Source organism: Coturnix japonica, chromosome 2 (genome assembly GCF_054131305.1).
Source record: "Coturnix japonica strain WE chromosome 2, WE-NBRP24, whole genome shotgun sequence".
In the NCBI taxonomy this organism is placed as follows: Eukaryota; Metazoa; Chordata; class Aves; order Galliformes; family Phasianidae; genus Coturnix; species Coturnix japonica.
The window spans coordinates 101,622,319-101,636,957 of NC_140664.1; the positions used below are offsets into that span (position 1 = coordinate 101,622,319).

The 14,639-nt window shown below is 49.2% G+C and overlaps 1 protein-coding gene across 2 annotated transcripts; it reads left to right on the forward strand.

Annotated features, from left to right (window-relative positions):
- GASK1A (golgi associated kinase 1A) lies at window positions 1-14,639 on the forward strand. Of its 2 annotated transcripts, XM_015854009.3 has the most exons (5): window positions 1-303; window positions 5,375-6,265; window positions 9,210-9,332; window positions 9,539-9,642; window positions 9,768-14,639. In XM_015854009.3, the coding sequence occupies exons 1-5, from the start codon at window positions 148-150 to the stop codon at window positions 9,976-9,978; spliced, it is 1,485 nt and encodes a 494-aa protein (XP_015709495.2). In that variant the 5' UTR covers window positions 1-147; the 3' UTR covers window positions 9,979-14,639. The 2 variants fall into 2 exon arrangements, with proteins under 2 accessions (XP_015709495.2, XP_085394430.1); XM_085538304.1 differs by lacking the exons at window positions 9,539-9,642; window positions 9,768-14,639 and having other exon boundaries at window positions 11-303; window positions 5,375-6,224; window positions 9,210-9,334.

A 14,639-nucleotide genomic window follows, 5' to 3' on the forward strand; every position in this document is an offset into this window, starting at 1 on the left:
GCTCCCCCCACCGGGAGGTGGGTCCGGGCTGCTGCTGAGTTGGAAAACTGGCGGCTGGACTTGGCCAGGCGTCCTCTGCACAGGGACTGCCGCCAGCCTGAGGGGCACAGGGCGGCAGTGCCTGGCCTGGTGCCTGGGGGACAGGGGATGTGGATCAGCCACCCAGATATTTTATGTATAAATAATGTATTTAACATCCTGGTTCTGCATGGAACTGCTGCTGGGGAGCAGTGCCAGCCCAACAGTGACCGCGTGCAGGGAAGCCCACGAGGAGCAGCGTGCCGACAGACACTGCCAGCCATGGTATGGTATGGGGGTCTTCTTGCTGAGCTGGGGGGTGGGAGGAGGTGCGGAGCCTTCTCAGAGGCACCAGCCCCTTGGGATGTGATATGAGGATGTCCCCCAGCTGTTCCCATCCTTGGGGAGATGAGTCTGAAGGGAACTCTCCCAGGGCTGGGACATGTAGGTAGGGCTCCAATATGGGTCTGTCCTTGTTGCCAGTACGGGGAATGCACACAGCAAGTTGTGAGGATATCCACAGACACAGTTCCTTGGGCTGAGGTGCTGCTGTCAGGCGGGATGATGCATTTTGCCTGGTGGTCTTACGGAAGAAAGAGTATTTAATTGTTTGGAAGCAGTGAATCTCTGTGGCAGTGTCACCTATGTCACCTGAGCTGCATGGCTATGGGAGCTGATGCATCTGTCAGGACAGCAGTGCTGGTACATGTGTGTGTTGTGAGTGTGAGTGTGTGTGTGTGTGTGCAGGGAGATGTGGCACTTGGCAGTGTCCATCCCACCACTTACACACGCTGGTCTCAGTTTCCCAATTAACAATCTTCAGCAAAAGGTGGAGAGGGTGTCACACATTTAGGGATCAGAAGTGGCTCCTCCATACAAAGGAAGAAGTGGGGCAGCTCTCCCCATGCCAGGCTCCCCTTGCAGCGCTGCCCTCCTCCCTCCCAGCCCGTACTGTGCAGCCCTTCACAGTGCCTGCAGTGCATGCCAGGTGCTGCTGTGGTCTCCCTGCTGGAGCAGGGCATTCACTTTCCATCTGGGTTTCCATTCTTCCTTTGCGAGAACAGGTCTGATGATGCCATTGTTTCTTCTTGGTCAGTTCCTGTATTGATTGATTTTGCTTTTAATTGGCATTTGATCTAGACACTCAAAGACAGGTTAGTGAGAGTGAAGGGGATTGATTTCCAGCTGTTCCTGAGCTGCTCATCCTGTTGCTTCATCTGTAGATAAACCCTAAGCGAGACACTCAGATGATTTCTGACTTCTCCCAGCTTCTGGCTTCAAAATCTACCAGCAAGGAATTTCTAACAGCTCCATTGTTCTCCCAGCATGAGGCACTATGGCCAAGAGGGGCTGACTGCACTTTATCCCTGCTTTTGCAGAGCTGCCAGATGCCACAATCACCCCTCCTGCTTCACAGGCTCAGTGCCCTGTGGCTGCTCACTGTGCCCTAGGACAGTGCCTATTCACCTGGTGAGGTCTGCTGGGAGAAGGGAAAGCAAGAGGCAGAAGCAAAGCCACGCAGGGAGCAGGCTCCTTTCCCATTAATTTTCTGCATAGGAACTGAAGGAATGGTTTAAATTGAATGAAGTTATGACTTTCCTGTATTTGAGGATGGGCATGTCTGAACAATTCTGTTTTCAATCTAGCCTGGGGCTGAATGGCCCCGCTGTCCCCCCACTCCTGGCTGCAGCTGTGGAATCCCACGAATGCACTCCTTTGCTCTCCAGCAAGACAAAAATCCCTTGGAGCAAGAGAGGGGAGATGGAGCCAGCCCGCTCACACTGCCTGCACCGAAACGCGCTCAGAGCGCTCTGCAGCCAGTCTACAAAGGCTGAAAATCAAAAGAGGGTTGAAATTCACCCCAAGCCCAGACACAGGGAAAATATAACCCCCAGTAAAAGAAACAGAACTGGATCGGGTCCCAGAAATGTGAAAGAGAGATCTGGCAGTTCTTCAGGCCCTGATAAACGTGATTGGTAAACTCACCAAGAGCAAGAAGGGAGCAGAATTTGATTTCATGTCAGTGTATTCCTCAATGTAGCCCGTGTAGCTCAGAACACTCTGTAGAAAGATGTCGCTTTCCAGCACTTTTGCTCTTCACTGCTGTAATGCAGAAAGAAGCTGAACCAGCTCAACCCCACTGGAGATGAGGATCCAAAGCTGGTGAGCAGCTCTGGAATGCACAGGGAGAAGCTTTGGGGTAAGGGACGTTGTGAGGACAGGGAATTGTGACTCCTTGCTGCTGTTGCTGTCCTGGCATTGAACGTATTGCAGAAAGCAGTAATGCAGCTGGGTTCCATGCTGCAACTGGATACAAGTCATGAAGAGCAGGGCTTCTGGTTCCTGCAGAACGTAAGGAATAAAGGAAGGAAACCAGCATGCAGAGGCAGCGTGTGTGCAGGATCAGAAGTGGACAACCCCAGCATGCGGTCTGTAGGCTGCTGCTCTCCTCCAGAGCATCCTCTGTGTGGCTCCCACTGCACAAAGGCAGCACTGTTTGAGATGTGCGGGCACACGCAGTGCAGATGTTGCACAAAGGCAAACCACATCTGTTCTGCTGGGGAAGGGGCCCCCTCGTACACATGGGAAAGCCATCCTGTGTGCATCTGGGGTACAGCAGGGAGAGGAGGAAAGGAAAATCAGCAGGCAGCAGCAGGACCGTGGGGCTCAAGCTTCAAACACTGTAAATGCAGCATCCCGGAGACTGTTGGCTCTGGTGGTGCTATGTGCTAACTCCTGGGATTAAACTGGTGAGAATAGGAGTTGCACCATAGGTAGCATCAAGATGGAAAGTTCCCTTTCCATCAGTCATAGAGCTGAATGTTCCCACACACCAGCTGGGAAGATTTGGCAGGACGGACCCAGCAACACGTGGCAGCAGATTCAGCATCCCTCTCCCCCTGGATTGTTATGGCCCATTTTGTACATCTGGTGGAGTCTGAAGGGGGCTGGGGCTGCCTTGGGGCTCGTGGCTGTAATTCAAGAGCTGTCTTAGTAAAGCCCCACTTGGCAAGCCATATATCTTCCCCAGGCAGAATGATATAGGAAGGCACTTAGCAATTGAATCGTGGGCTCTGCTGGGGGTTTCCTTCAGCTTGTGCTCTGGTGAGAACAAGATTTGGTCCAACCATTTTCCAACCATAACCAAAAGGATGGGACTGTTCTGCTCCTGGAGGAGATGCCATGTGGTGAATCATATGGATGTGCCCCCGTCAGCCCCACGTTCCTGGGCAGCTGTGATGGCTGCAAGGCTTTGAAGACTCCCTTGGAAGGGTGGGCTGTGAAAGAGGATTTCTGGTGGCTGTTCAAGTGGTCTTTGTTAAACTGGTCATGGCGGGCCACGTCGCCTGCTGTCCACACGGTTCTGTGGTTTATTTGGCAGTCTCCAGAAGAGAGTGGCAGTGAATCTCACATTTAAAGGCCATGTATTTCTATGGCATCTTTTGTGGTTTTAAGGCTGTTTCTTACATTCCTGGATAATGAAGTTTTGGGTTTGTTTTTCTTTTCTTCCAAGCTCAACAAAGCCAATTTGATGCACTTTGGAAAGCAATTGAAAACAGGCTTCTCTGTTGCTAATTCCGCCAAGGTTCAGGCACCCTGGGAACAAAGCATCAAGGATAAAATCCTCTGACCCACTCTCAGAAAGTTTTTTATCCCTGCTGAAGGGCAGCCTGTGCCTTCAGGAGCCCAGGTTGTGCTGTATATCTATGTGATGTGTGAGCATACACACTGTTTGCTCCTTGGTGTCCTGGAATGAGCAGCACCTCTCTGAAGCCTTTTTATGGGCTTTTAGTTAGCTCGCCTGCTGGGAAATGTATCTAATTTCTAGAGAAGACGTGCTGTACTGTCAGTTTGTCAAGCTGGCAAAGTGGAGCAGTATGTATGGTTTTCATTTCAGGCTGAATTGAAGCCATAGCTTCAAGTGCAGCATTTTTAACAGCACGAGCTTGGAGAAGTTCTCTTTAGAAAAGGATTTACCCGTGGCTTGTAAATATAGCACCATTTCTGCAATGCTGCATCATCTAAGTTATTATTAAATTTGCAACATTGACTGCCAGAAATAACACTTTTCACACTTTTTCCCCTTATTACTGTTGATGTGGCAGGGAAAATGGGGCTCCACAAGTTGAATATAAAAAGGGCAGTAGTGGCCCAGGTTCGCACCAAAGGATTTCAGGCTTGGCTATAGCTTGCAGTGCCCAGAGCAAACCTGCCCAGGGTGAGGACAAAGCAGTTTCAGGCAGTTTGGGTATTTCAACGTCTCACTCTGCAAGCCAACTTGACATTATAAGAAAAGGATAATCGTTACCATCCGTTTGGATCCCTGTGACCAGTGCTACTTTCCCTCACTGGAATAAATAGGCTTTTTCCCGTTGCATTTTCTAATGGCTTCTGCGTGCACCCTCAAGGGTGTGAATTTACCTAATTAAAGGCGGTCTCAGTGGCTGTGCACGTTCAAGTGCTTTCTGCACCATTAACGTAAGAGTTCCCAAGTGCATTCATGAACACTGACGGCAGCACTTACTTAAGCTCTGATTTTAGGGATGTAGAAAAAAGAGCTGTTGTTATTGGGGTTGTTTGGGGCAAGGCTCTGAAAAATACTCAGATGGGTGTGAGGTTTCTGAGAAACTCCTCTTTATTTTTGCCATATGTTTCTAACATGGATCTGGAGATGTATGGGAGGTGGCCAGTGTAAGCTGAGTGCCAGGAAAGTATTCCTGCCCAGAGCAGCTATGGATGCTCCATCCCTCGAGGTGTGTAAGACCAGGCTGGATGGGACTTTGGGTCCCAGTCTAGTGGGAACTGTCTCTGCTCATGGCAGAGGGGTGGAACTTTGTGGTCTTTAAGGTCCCTTCCAACCCAAACCATTCTGTGGTTCTTGTGTGCTGCCTTCTGTAAGACACTCTGGTTGCTGGCTCCCTCTCCTACAACATTTCATCTTTTGTTTTTTCAAGCTTTTACTCATACAAACAGTTCCTTATCCCTTCCTTGGCAGTATACTGTCCCACCATGTTCTGCTGTAGATATGCTTGTGCTTCCAAAATAAATAACTGCAAAGCGAAGAGGAACAAGGCCTTGTTCCCTACTTATTGTCTCAAGCCTCGCTGCTGAATTGCTGGGAAATGCCCCTGTAAAGCAGATGGGTGGTGCTGGGCTGGAAAACAGTGACTGGCCAAAGCAGGCTGGCCACCAGCAAGGAAGAGATGAGAGCTTGGTACCAACACAGCTCCCAGCCAGCAAGGTGGCCTTTCAGCAGTGCCAGTGCTGTGATACCTGCAATGGGTTTAGGGCAAAGCAGACACAGCGGTTTAGCAATGCAGAAATGCCTGATGACTTTCTTCCTTCTGATCCACAGACCCAACGACCATGGAGAAGGATGGGGCTGAAGCAGCCTTCCCTAGTGGCTCTGGTAGCCTTGCTGGCCCTGGCCCTGCTGGCACTGTCCTACCTCCCCTCACCACGGAATGGGGACTATGGCCTGGCCCCTTCGCCCCATGTGGCACCAGCACCTCCAGCACCTGCATCACTTCTGCTGGCACCCCGGCCCCGGCGAGATGTGGCCATCACCCCATGTGGGGACAAGCCCCCCAACCGGGGGACAAAAAGGCATAGGGGGAAAAGACGGCAGCTGAGGGAGCAGGGTGCCCTAACACCTTCTCCTTGTGAGGATCAGCCATGCACATGGGGTGGCTCCCCTCAGGCGGACAGGCTGTGTTTTGGTAAGACTGTTCCACCATGGCTCTCAGAGGATGACATCCAGAAGATGAAGCTGCTAGCCCATGGCCAAGTAGTCTCCAAAAGCCGTGTGCCAGCCCATGGGCAGGTCCTGCGCATCCACCTGCATGCTGATAGTGACACCCAGCCTGCCAGTCCAGGGGAGGACTGTGGGGATGGGCGTTGTGGGCTCATCAAACGCTCCACAGACCTATATGAGGTGGTGGCTTTCCACCTGGACAGGGTCTTGGGGCTGAACAGGAGCCTGCCTGCAGTGGCCCGCCGCTTCTCCAACCCCATCCTACCCTACAGCTACACCAATGGTGCCCCCCGGCCCCTCATTTGGTGGGCACCCGATGTCCAGCACCTGGAGGACAGCAACAATGACCAGAACTCCTGTGCCCTGGGGTGGCTGCAGTACCAGGAGATGCTGCGGTCCCGCAGTGTGGCCCCAGTGGCAGGAGATACAGCCTGTGCAAGCATCCAGCGTGGTGAGTGGGGCCGCTTGGCACTCTTCGACTTCCTCCTGCAGGTAGGGCATGGGCAAGGGAGGCTGCCATTAACACTGCATGGGACACCAGGTCCTCCTGCACCTGGCCATACCTCTCTGCCCATCACATCTTTCTCTCTACTGTGAGTTGCGCAGGAGTTGTGTTTTACTGGGAGGGAGTGCCAAAACACGAATCAAAAAATCACTGCTGAGGTATCACTTGGCACTTTTTGGGACATCCCAAAGATCATAGAATCATAGAATCCTTAGAGTTGGAAGGGACCTATCTAGTCCTCACATGTGACTTGGGATAGTTTGTAGTGAGCTTCAGTAACCAGCAGGATGCTAAATAATAAATACATCCCTAAAACCTACACTGGGGCTGGCCTCTGCCTTCGAGCCAGCACACTCAGCCCTGAAGCAAACAAGGCCTTTCAAGGATCATGGAAACCTGTGGAGAAGACACTCGGTGCTGAGTTTGGCTCTGGATGGTTGGGTTTGTCAGGCAAAATTCAAACCAAAGGGGATTTTTTTTTCTGCTCAGCTCTGGGGATTTTAACATGTCTTGAATCCTCCAGGCTTCAAACCCAAGCAAAGTCCCTTTGACAACAAAAAGACAATCCCTGCCACCAGGCAGCTTTCCTTCATCTCCCCATCACAGTGCAGCACAAGAAAGCACAAGTCTATTTTTTCTTTTCAGAGTAGGCTGTCTTTAAACACAAAAAAAATGTATATCTTTCATGCTTATTAAAATGTTCATTTTCTGGAGGCTTGGGTTTCATAATTGCTGGCTTTATAGAGGATGTGAATGTCTGCTCTCCTGTGGTACAGCTTCATCCCAGTGTGGCTTCCCTTGCTCTGCATCACGTGGGTGCTGCAGTGGCTCAAGACAGGTACATACATTTAAATAACAACAAAAACAAAAAAGGGACTGAAAAGTCAAAAAAAAAAAAAAGACGATGTGTGCTCTCATTATAATTTTGTGATGATTATTATTGGCACACTGACCATTAATCTTTATAACATCAGACTACGGCTGGCAGAGGAGGAGCAGTCGTGGCTGGGCTTGGAAATATTTTCGATGAAACAGCCAAACAAATGGGAAGATTAACCAACTCTTTTCCCTCCCCCAGGCCCAAACCCTATTGAGCACAATGGAAAAGCTGAGTATCCAGAAGCAAAAGCCATCCAGTTTTAAAGAGACTTTCCCTCAGAGGGCTGAAATGGTGAAATGATAAATCAAAGAGCAATCCACAGATACGTTTTTTTTCTTAATATCTCTGATGGAATCCTCCCATGTGTGGAAAAATCACACACAGAGGCACAGAGCCAGCTGGATGCTGTAGAAATGAAATTACATCTTTCAGAAATGGCTCTAGCATCCTGCAGTACATACTGGAGAGTGGGAAGATGTGAGCTTTGAACCCTCCATTGCAGCCCTCGATCAGGCATTGAGATCTTCATTGTCTTCTAGAAAGTCTTAGAGTTTGGCTTCTTCCTATCTGCTCTTCCTCTGTGTTTCAGAGCTTTTTGATCTGAAAAATGGGGCAATATGGAAACTCAGGACTTGATGCAAAGGCTGTAGTGGTGGCCAGAGGAGTCTCTGGGGCTCTACAAGTCTGGGAGTCTTGCACATGGTTCCCCATGGCCCTCTTCTCTTTCTGGTGATGCAAGAGTTGCTCTGCTCTGTGCATTCTGCCCCCATCTTTCTCCTCCTGGGCTTTCTTCAGGCGTGCTCCAGCTTGAATCCCTGCCTCCAGCTGCTGGGAATGCTGGCAAACTTCAGAGGGGTGCTCAGGAAGCATTGACTCATCACCACCACCATAACCACAGCATCCTTACCGCAATGTCTCCTTCCCCTTCTTGGCATCTTGGACTCAGGATTTCCACACCCTGGTGGCTTTTGCAGAACCATGCTGGTTTGTTGGGAATCTGGCCCCAAACTTCTCCTGACTGTAACTATCATGGTCTATTGTGTGGTGTCTCCAGGGCTGTGCAGAGCTTGCTTCACCCTGATACATGAGTGCATTTAATGTCTGCATAAATCATCCCAGACTGTCTTCACCTTCTGTGCAGACTATTATTCTGCTATGAAAGGAAACAAGGCTGTGGGTGAGAGAAATTGGTGTGCTGAGCTTTTTAGTATATGGACAAAGGAAATGTATGGAAGAAATGTGATGTTTTCTTTCATTTCAATGTGTTTCATGTCAAAAGGCACTTTAGCACTTTAACGGGTAGCTCTCCCAGTGGAGGAATGCTGACTGGAGTGCTTCATTAAACGTCAGGAAATAGAGGGATTTGTTAAGGAGCTCTGGTGTGGGACTAATCTGTTTCTTGCAGGGTTATGGAAGTAATAGTCATGGAAAACATGGAAATTTCCTATGGCATCTACTCCAATGCATAGCTGTGTTTCCTACTGGGCCCTGTCTCGAAGCACAACTTGTTAAATTTAACTAATTATCAGAGTGAGATGAGCAGGCATCAAGTTGCTCACCCTTGACTGTCTACAGCCCTGCAACTGCTTCAGGAGCTTCTGCATACCCTGAGCCCTGGCTCCTGGCTCAGCACCAGCAGCCTCAAAAACCTTTGTGCTGCAGCTGAACTGAGCTTGCCTTGCTTCACAGCCCTGGCTCTGACATGTCTCACTGAGGTTATTTTGCATTCCTCTTTGTGTAACCCTTCCTTTCATTTCAGCTGCAAGCACAGCCCACTTGGTCTGTGCAGCATGTGGTGTCTGAACCCCAACAGGAAAACTTGTCATTGTCACCTCTGTCAGGCTCCTCTCCAGCCCCAAGGCATTTTGCAAGTCTCAGCTTCTTAGTGCTTCCCTGTGCCTCCCATGCACTGGTGTAAGCAGCTTTTCTACTGAGGATCCTTAAAAACATGTTATTTCCATCTGAAGAAGAAAAGTTCCTTGTGGGAAACATTTAGAACCTGCCCATGCAGGGCATCTGCTCCCACTGAGGATCCCAAATATCTCCCACAGGTTCATGACCGCCTGGACCGATACTGCTGTGGATTCGAGCCTGATGCTTCCGAACCCTGTGTGGAAGAGATGCTCCATGAAAAGTGTCGAAACCCATCTGAGTTGTTCCTGGTGCACATCTTGGTATGTCCCCAGCCCCCGTGACCCCTTTCTCCTGCCCCGTGTCCCAGAGCCTGCTCTGGACAAAATATAAGATGCCTGGGAGGTGCCGGCAGCTGCAGGTCCCACAGGCTCTCAGGGTTACTCAGAGCATTAAAAAGCCAGCCTAAAGCACTAGGCTGGTGACTCCTCATGGTAGGCAAGCTTCTCCTTCCCACCTCTGCTGACAGGTCCGGAGGAGTGCTCCATCCCAGTTGGTGTTCATTGACAATGCAGGCCGGCCACAGCAACCAGAGGCAAAGCTCAACTTCAGGCTGCTGCAGGGCATAGACAGGTGAGACGGGCAATGCATGAGTACCTGATGGAATATCTCCCTCCTACCATTTCTCACGTGCAGGCTTTGACAATTTCCAGGTCAGTGTAACTGATGGCAGACTCCATGTTCCTTCATAATTTCAGCTTCCCAGAGAAAGCTGTGGCCATACTGAGGTCAGGCTGCCTGGCCCACAGGTTGCTGAAGTCTCTGAACATGGACCAGGAGCTCTGGGAGAGCCAGGGAGGTGCTGCTGGGCTGTGGCCTCTGCTGCAGGTCCTGGAGAGGCGCGGACAAATCCTGCTGCGGTACCTCCAGGAGCACAACCTGACTGTGGTGAGGGACACACTGCACTGAGCTCCGCAGTGATGGGTCGACCTCATGCCCTCAATGTCTACAATGTGAAACTGCACGTGGGTTCTTGCTCCTCCAAAAGGTATCTTTTAATTAACCCCTGTTGGTAGGACATCCTGGAAAAGGACAGGAGGTTGTGGGGTGTAGGAAAGAGGAAGAGGAGAATTTCTGAAACAACCAATAGATGTTTTCAGAGGAGAATACCTGTGAGATTTTGGGTGTCTTCAACCTCCTGTCTTCCCCAGCATCTCTGAAAAGGGCAGGCTTGACCTGCTGAACAGACTGGAGAGCTTGGAAGGATTAACCCAGCAAAGAGGCTTGCACAGGTCTTTCGTTGACGACGCTTTCATTATTCCCAAACTAACAAAAGTAGAGTCTGGAGTGGTGTAGGGAAAAGCAGAGGGAACCCTAATAATCAAGGACAAGCCACCAGAGCTGAGCTCTACCTTCCCCTATGGTGAAGGTGACACGTGCCTGACGTCTGCATTAAGCTTTCTCTAAGGCTTGCAGAAAAATCGTACCAAACACCCAGGACAACTTTGACAGAAAGCAACCAAATGCAAAATGCCATCTGAGCATGCTGACAACAAAACAGAGGCTTTCTCATCTCTTCCAGCATTGCCCACCAGCCTAGCAGTGGTTTAATTGGTGCTCAATGGTCAGGGTTCAAAGAAGAATGAAGTAGAGGAGACCAACATGGGTGTCTGTGCATGCTGCTGCCCAGTTGCCCTTGAGCTAGAAAAGCTGTCCATCTACACAGCCACAGAGGCAGAAAGCAGGCGCTCACACCTATCCTGCTGCATCCATCTCAGCAGCGTGTCAGGTTTAGAGCCTGCCAGGGGATACTTTTGTAGCCGTGCTGATAAGTGTAGGCAATTACCTTTTCCTCTTGCTTAAGAAAAGATGAAGTGAGGCTGGAGTGACATTAATCAGTGAGCGTGAGTGCTCTCAGAGAGCACTGGCACTCAGCACTGCCTACTCCTCAGCATCCCGAGCCCCAGCAGCACTTTGCTGCGCTCCTGCCCTGGTGCCAGCAAGGGAAAGCCCGTCTGCCATCAACATCCCCTGTGCCAGGGCACCCTGCTGAATCCCGTCCCATGAGAACTCATTGTGAGGAGGTGATCTTAGTTTGTAAGAATGGAGGAGAACAAAAGGACTCATCTTGGGTCCAAAATATCCATAATAATAAATGAGACTATGCATCATGAAATCATAGAATCGCTAAGGCTGGAATCATTAAGGTTGGAAAGGACAAGATCACCTACCACTAATATTGCCCACTGACCATGTCCCTCAGTGCCACATCCACACGGTTCCTGAACACCTCCAGGGATGGTGACTGCACCACCTCCCTGGGCAGCCCGTGCCACTGCAGCACCGCTCCCTCTGAGAAGAAATGCTTCCTAATATCCACCTGAATCTCGCCTGGTGCAACTCAAGACCATTCTCCCTCAACCTATTGCTGTTAGAGAGCCTGGGAGAAGAGGCTGACCTCCACCTTGCCACAGCCTCCTTTCAGGCAGTTGTAGAGTGATCAGGTCTCCCCTGAGCTTCCCCTTCTCCAGACTGAACAACCCCAGCTCCATTGTGCTCCAGACCCTTCACAGCTTCATTGAATTTCTTTGAGCATAATGAACATAATGAAATGGAACATAATGAAATCCAGAAAACACACCATGGTAAGCTCCATGGTAGCCGTGGCATTAGTTTGGATGTGTAGCATTAGTCATAGCCATTAAAATGAGAAACTTCACTAAAAGAGAGTTTGTCATCCCATGCAATCCAAGTCATCTGTGAGCCTTTATGCACCTGAATCAAAATACATATATCTGCTACAAATCCTTCCACCTTTGCAGATCTTGTTGAGCATCCTGAGCACCCGCAGAGAACCGTGAGATCCCTGCTCATGTAAAGGCATACACAACCAGAAGGGAGCCGCAAGCCCTGGAAGCTCAGCCCTGTGCAAATTTATTGTTAAATCACTAGATACAAAAATAACCCGCCTCTCAGAAAGCAATTTATTTGTGCTTTAGGTACTTGCTTAAATATTTATGTGGAAAAGGGAAAAAAAACAACACCTCTATGACATAAGAATATCATCGCAGCAATGGCTTTAAGATTAATGGAAGCAAATTAGCCCGACGTTTTATTTACGTCCAGCAAAGAAATAGATAAACTCTCCTCGTGATGGATTTTCTTCATTAGTGGGGAGAACGCCTAAGGTAAAAATTCTGACATTGTTCCCTTCAAGTGGTTAGACAAACAGTTTATCAAAAGAGTATAAAATTGTCGAGAAATGAAGCAGATTAATGATCAGTAGAGGGAAGATCATGGAATTTATGACATAAGTAGCAGCATCACTGGAGCCCAGGAAGCGGCTTATTAGATAAGCAACGTATGCCTGCACGCACAACCCGAGGGCCTCGCTGGCGCACAGCAGATTTACAGCCCATGGAAATAAAAGAAGGCTGAAACAGTGAGGCAATACTTGGCTTTTACCAGGACTGGTGCTCAGGTGAAACATCCCCATAAAACCCCGAGTCTGCTCACAAGCAGGGCTGCCTCAACCAAGCTTGTGGGCACAGCACTCAAAGCTCATTTTTGGGTCTGAATGGCTGACACAAGGCACTCTCCCAAGGCGCTTTTCTGAAAGCAGATGCATGGCTCTGTCAGGGTCTGAATGCAGGCAGCTCTTTGGCTTGCTGGGAGATAAGATGGGCTTTACTCCCAATTGTGGCTCCCCAGAGAAATCCCTTCTTCACCACTTTAGGGCAGCCAGTTGTTTAACTCCCTTGCTAGAGCTTGTGAACATATTATTTCTTCCCAGTTAAAAACCTCTTAGGCTTTAGGGGAAATAACCTCGTCTTTGTGCCTGTGCAGCAATAACAGGCTCCACAACTTACTTTGGAGGGTTTGGAAGCTATTACGGCAGTGATAATAATACCAGTAACAACAATAATAACATCTAGGACATCGCCGGTCTTTTGATTCTTCTACAAAAATCCCACAGCAACGAAGGATCATGGATCCCATATGGCTCCTCCAGCAGTTACCTCTGGAATGATAATTAGCTGTCACACAAGGCAAGCAAGGGAAAGGAAATTGTGAAGCAGTCCCTTCCCCACAGTGGCCCATAGCCAGACCCCACAGGCATGTGCTCAGGTCGGCAAGATGCAGAGGAGGGGCTTTGGTATAAGGATGCCTAAGAACTTGTCCAGTTTAAATGGTGCCATAAATCTCCAAGTCTCCAAGTTTTGTCTCCAGCAGGTGGCATCGGCTCAGCAGGGATCCAAACGTAGAACCATCTAGGTTGGAAAAGACCTTCAAGATCACCAGGTCCAACCATCAGCCTGAACTACCGCATCCCATTGCTAAACTATGTTTCTTACTTTCACATCCACACATCCCTTGAATATTTACAAGGATGGAGACTCCACCAACTCTTTATCCAAATATTATCCAAAACAGATCCAGAGGATGAGTTCTCTTCAATCTGACCTTCTTACCACACCTACTGTGCTTCTTCTTGTGTGTCTCTCTATGGTGCCTTGCCCTTTTGCCACTGCAAAAAGAGGCTGATAAGGCTTGTTCAATCACCACGAGAGCTGGCAGCTGGAAATGTGAACCAGAAGCAGTTCTTCCAGATAAGGAGTAGCCTATAAGGGTGCACATTTGCATTTCCAGAAACTGGGACCATCTCCTTCATCCAATTTGCAGATGTGGATTAAGGAACACCCTAAGCACACAGGCACTACTTATGAAGTGATGAAACCCCTATACTGTGGCTTTTATGAGCTGGACTGCATGTGTGTGAACAAGCTGTATGTCACATAGATATCTGTGGGTGTTTTTTTTCTGTCCAACCAGCCCTTACAGGGTTGTTTTAGCCCATACCTCAAGCCTCCTGCTTGGGGTCTTCCATTGGATGTTTTCATAGCTCTGTCTGGGTCAAACACCTTGAACAGTGTGAAGGCAAAGTTCCCCAGAACTCATTCCTTGGGGTTATTTTGGGTTCCCTTTCTCCCTCATCACCCCCCCAAAAATACCATCTGCCTTTTTGTACTGTGGAAATGATGGAGATTAGCAGAAGCCTCCAGTGCACAGGCTATGAGGCCAACCCCATCAACACTAACATTAGCTCCCATTTCATCTAGTCACTACTTTCATTGCTAGTCCTTCCCATTTCTTGTAATCTGTGATATCCATGCAACACCAGGCACCGTGGGGACTTGCAGTACCTGTGGCATATCTACCACAGACAACAAGCAGGGAAGAGAAGTCTGATCTTTCCCTAAATCCATGAGCTCTTGCCTCCCTCTCACTTTTTGCTTGACAGTTCTGTGGTCTGTCACTGACATCTGCCCTGCAGTGCTTCCCCCAGCCATGTGTGTGCTGCTGGCCGAGCTGCCTGCTACTGCAGGCATGGCAACAGCTCTCCTAGTCCTGCTATTGGGGCAGATTTTGCTCCATTTGATTTTCATTTATTTATTTTTATTATTATTATTTTGCCACGTCCAAGAGGATTAGTGCAGTGGGACACAGGGGTTCAGGCTTTGCTGTGAGTGTTTATGCAGGTGTTGTATTTTAATTGACCATCCTGGCTGTATCATGTAAGTCCCAGGGCTGATTATGTACATAAACAAATGAATTTTTTATTGCTTTGA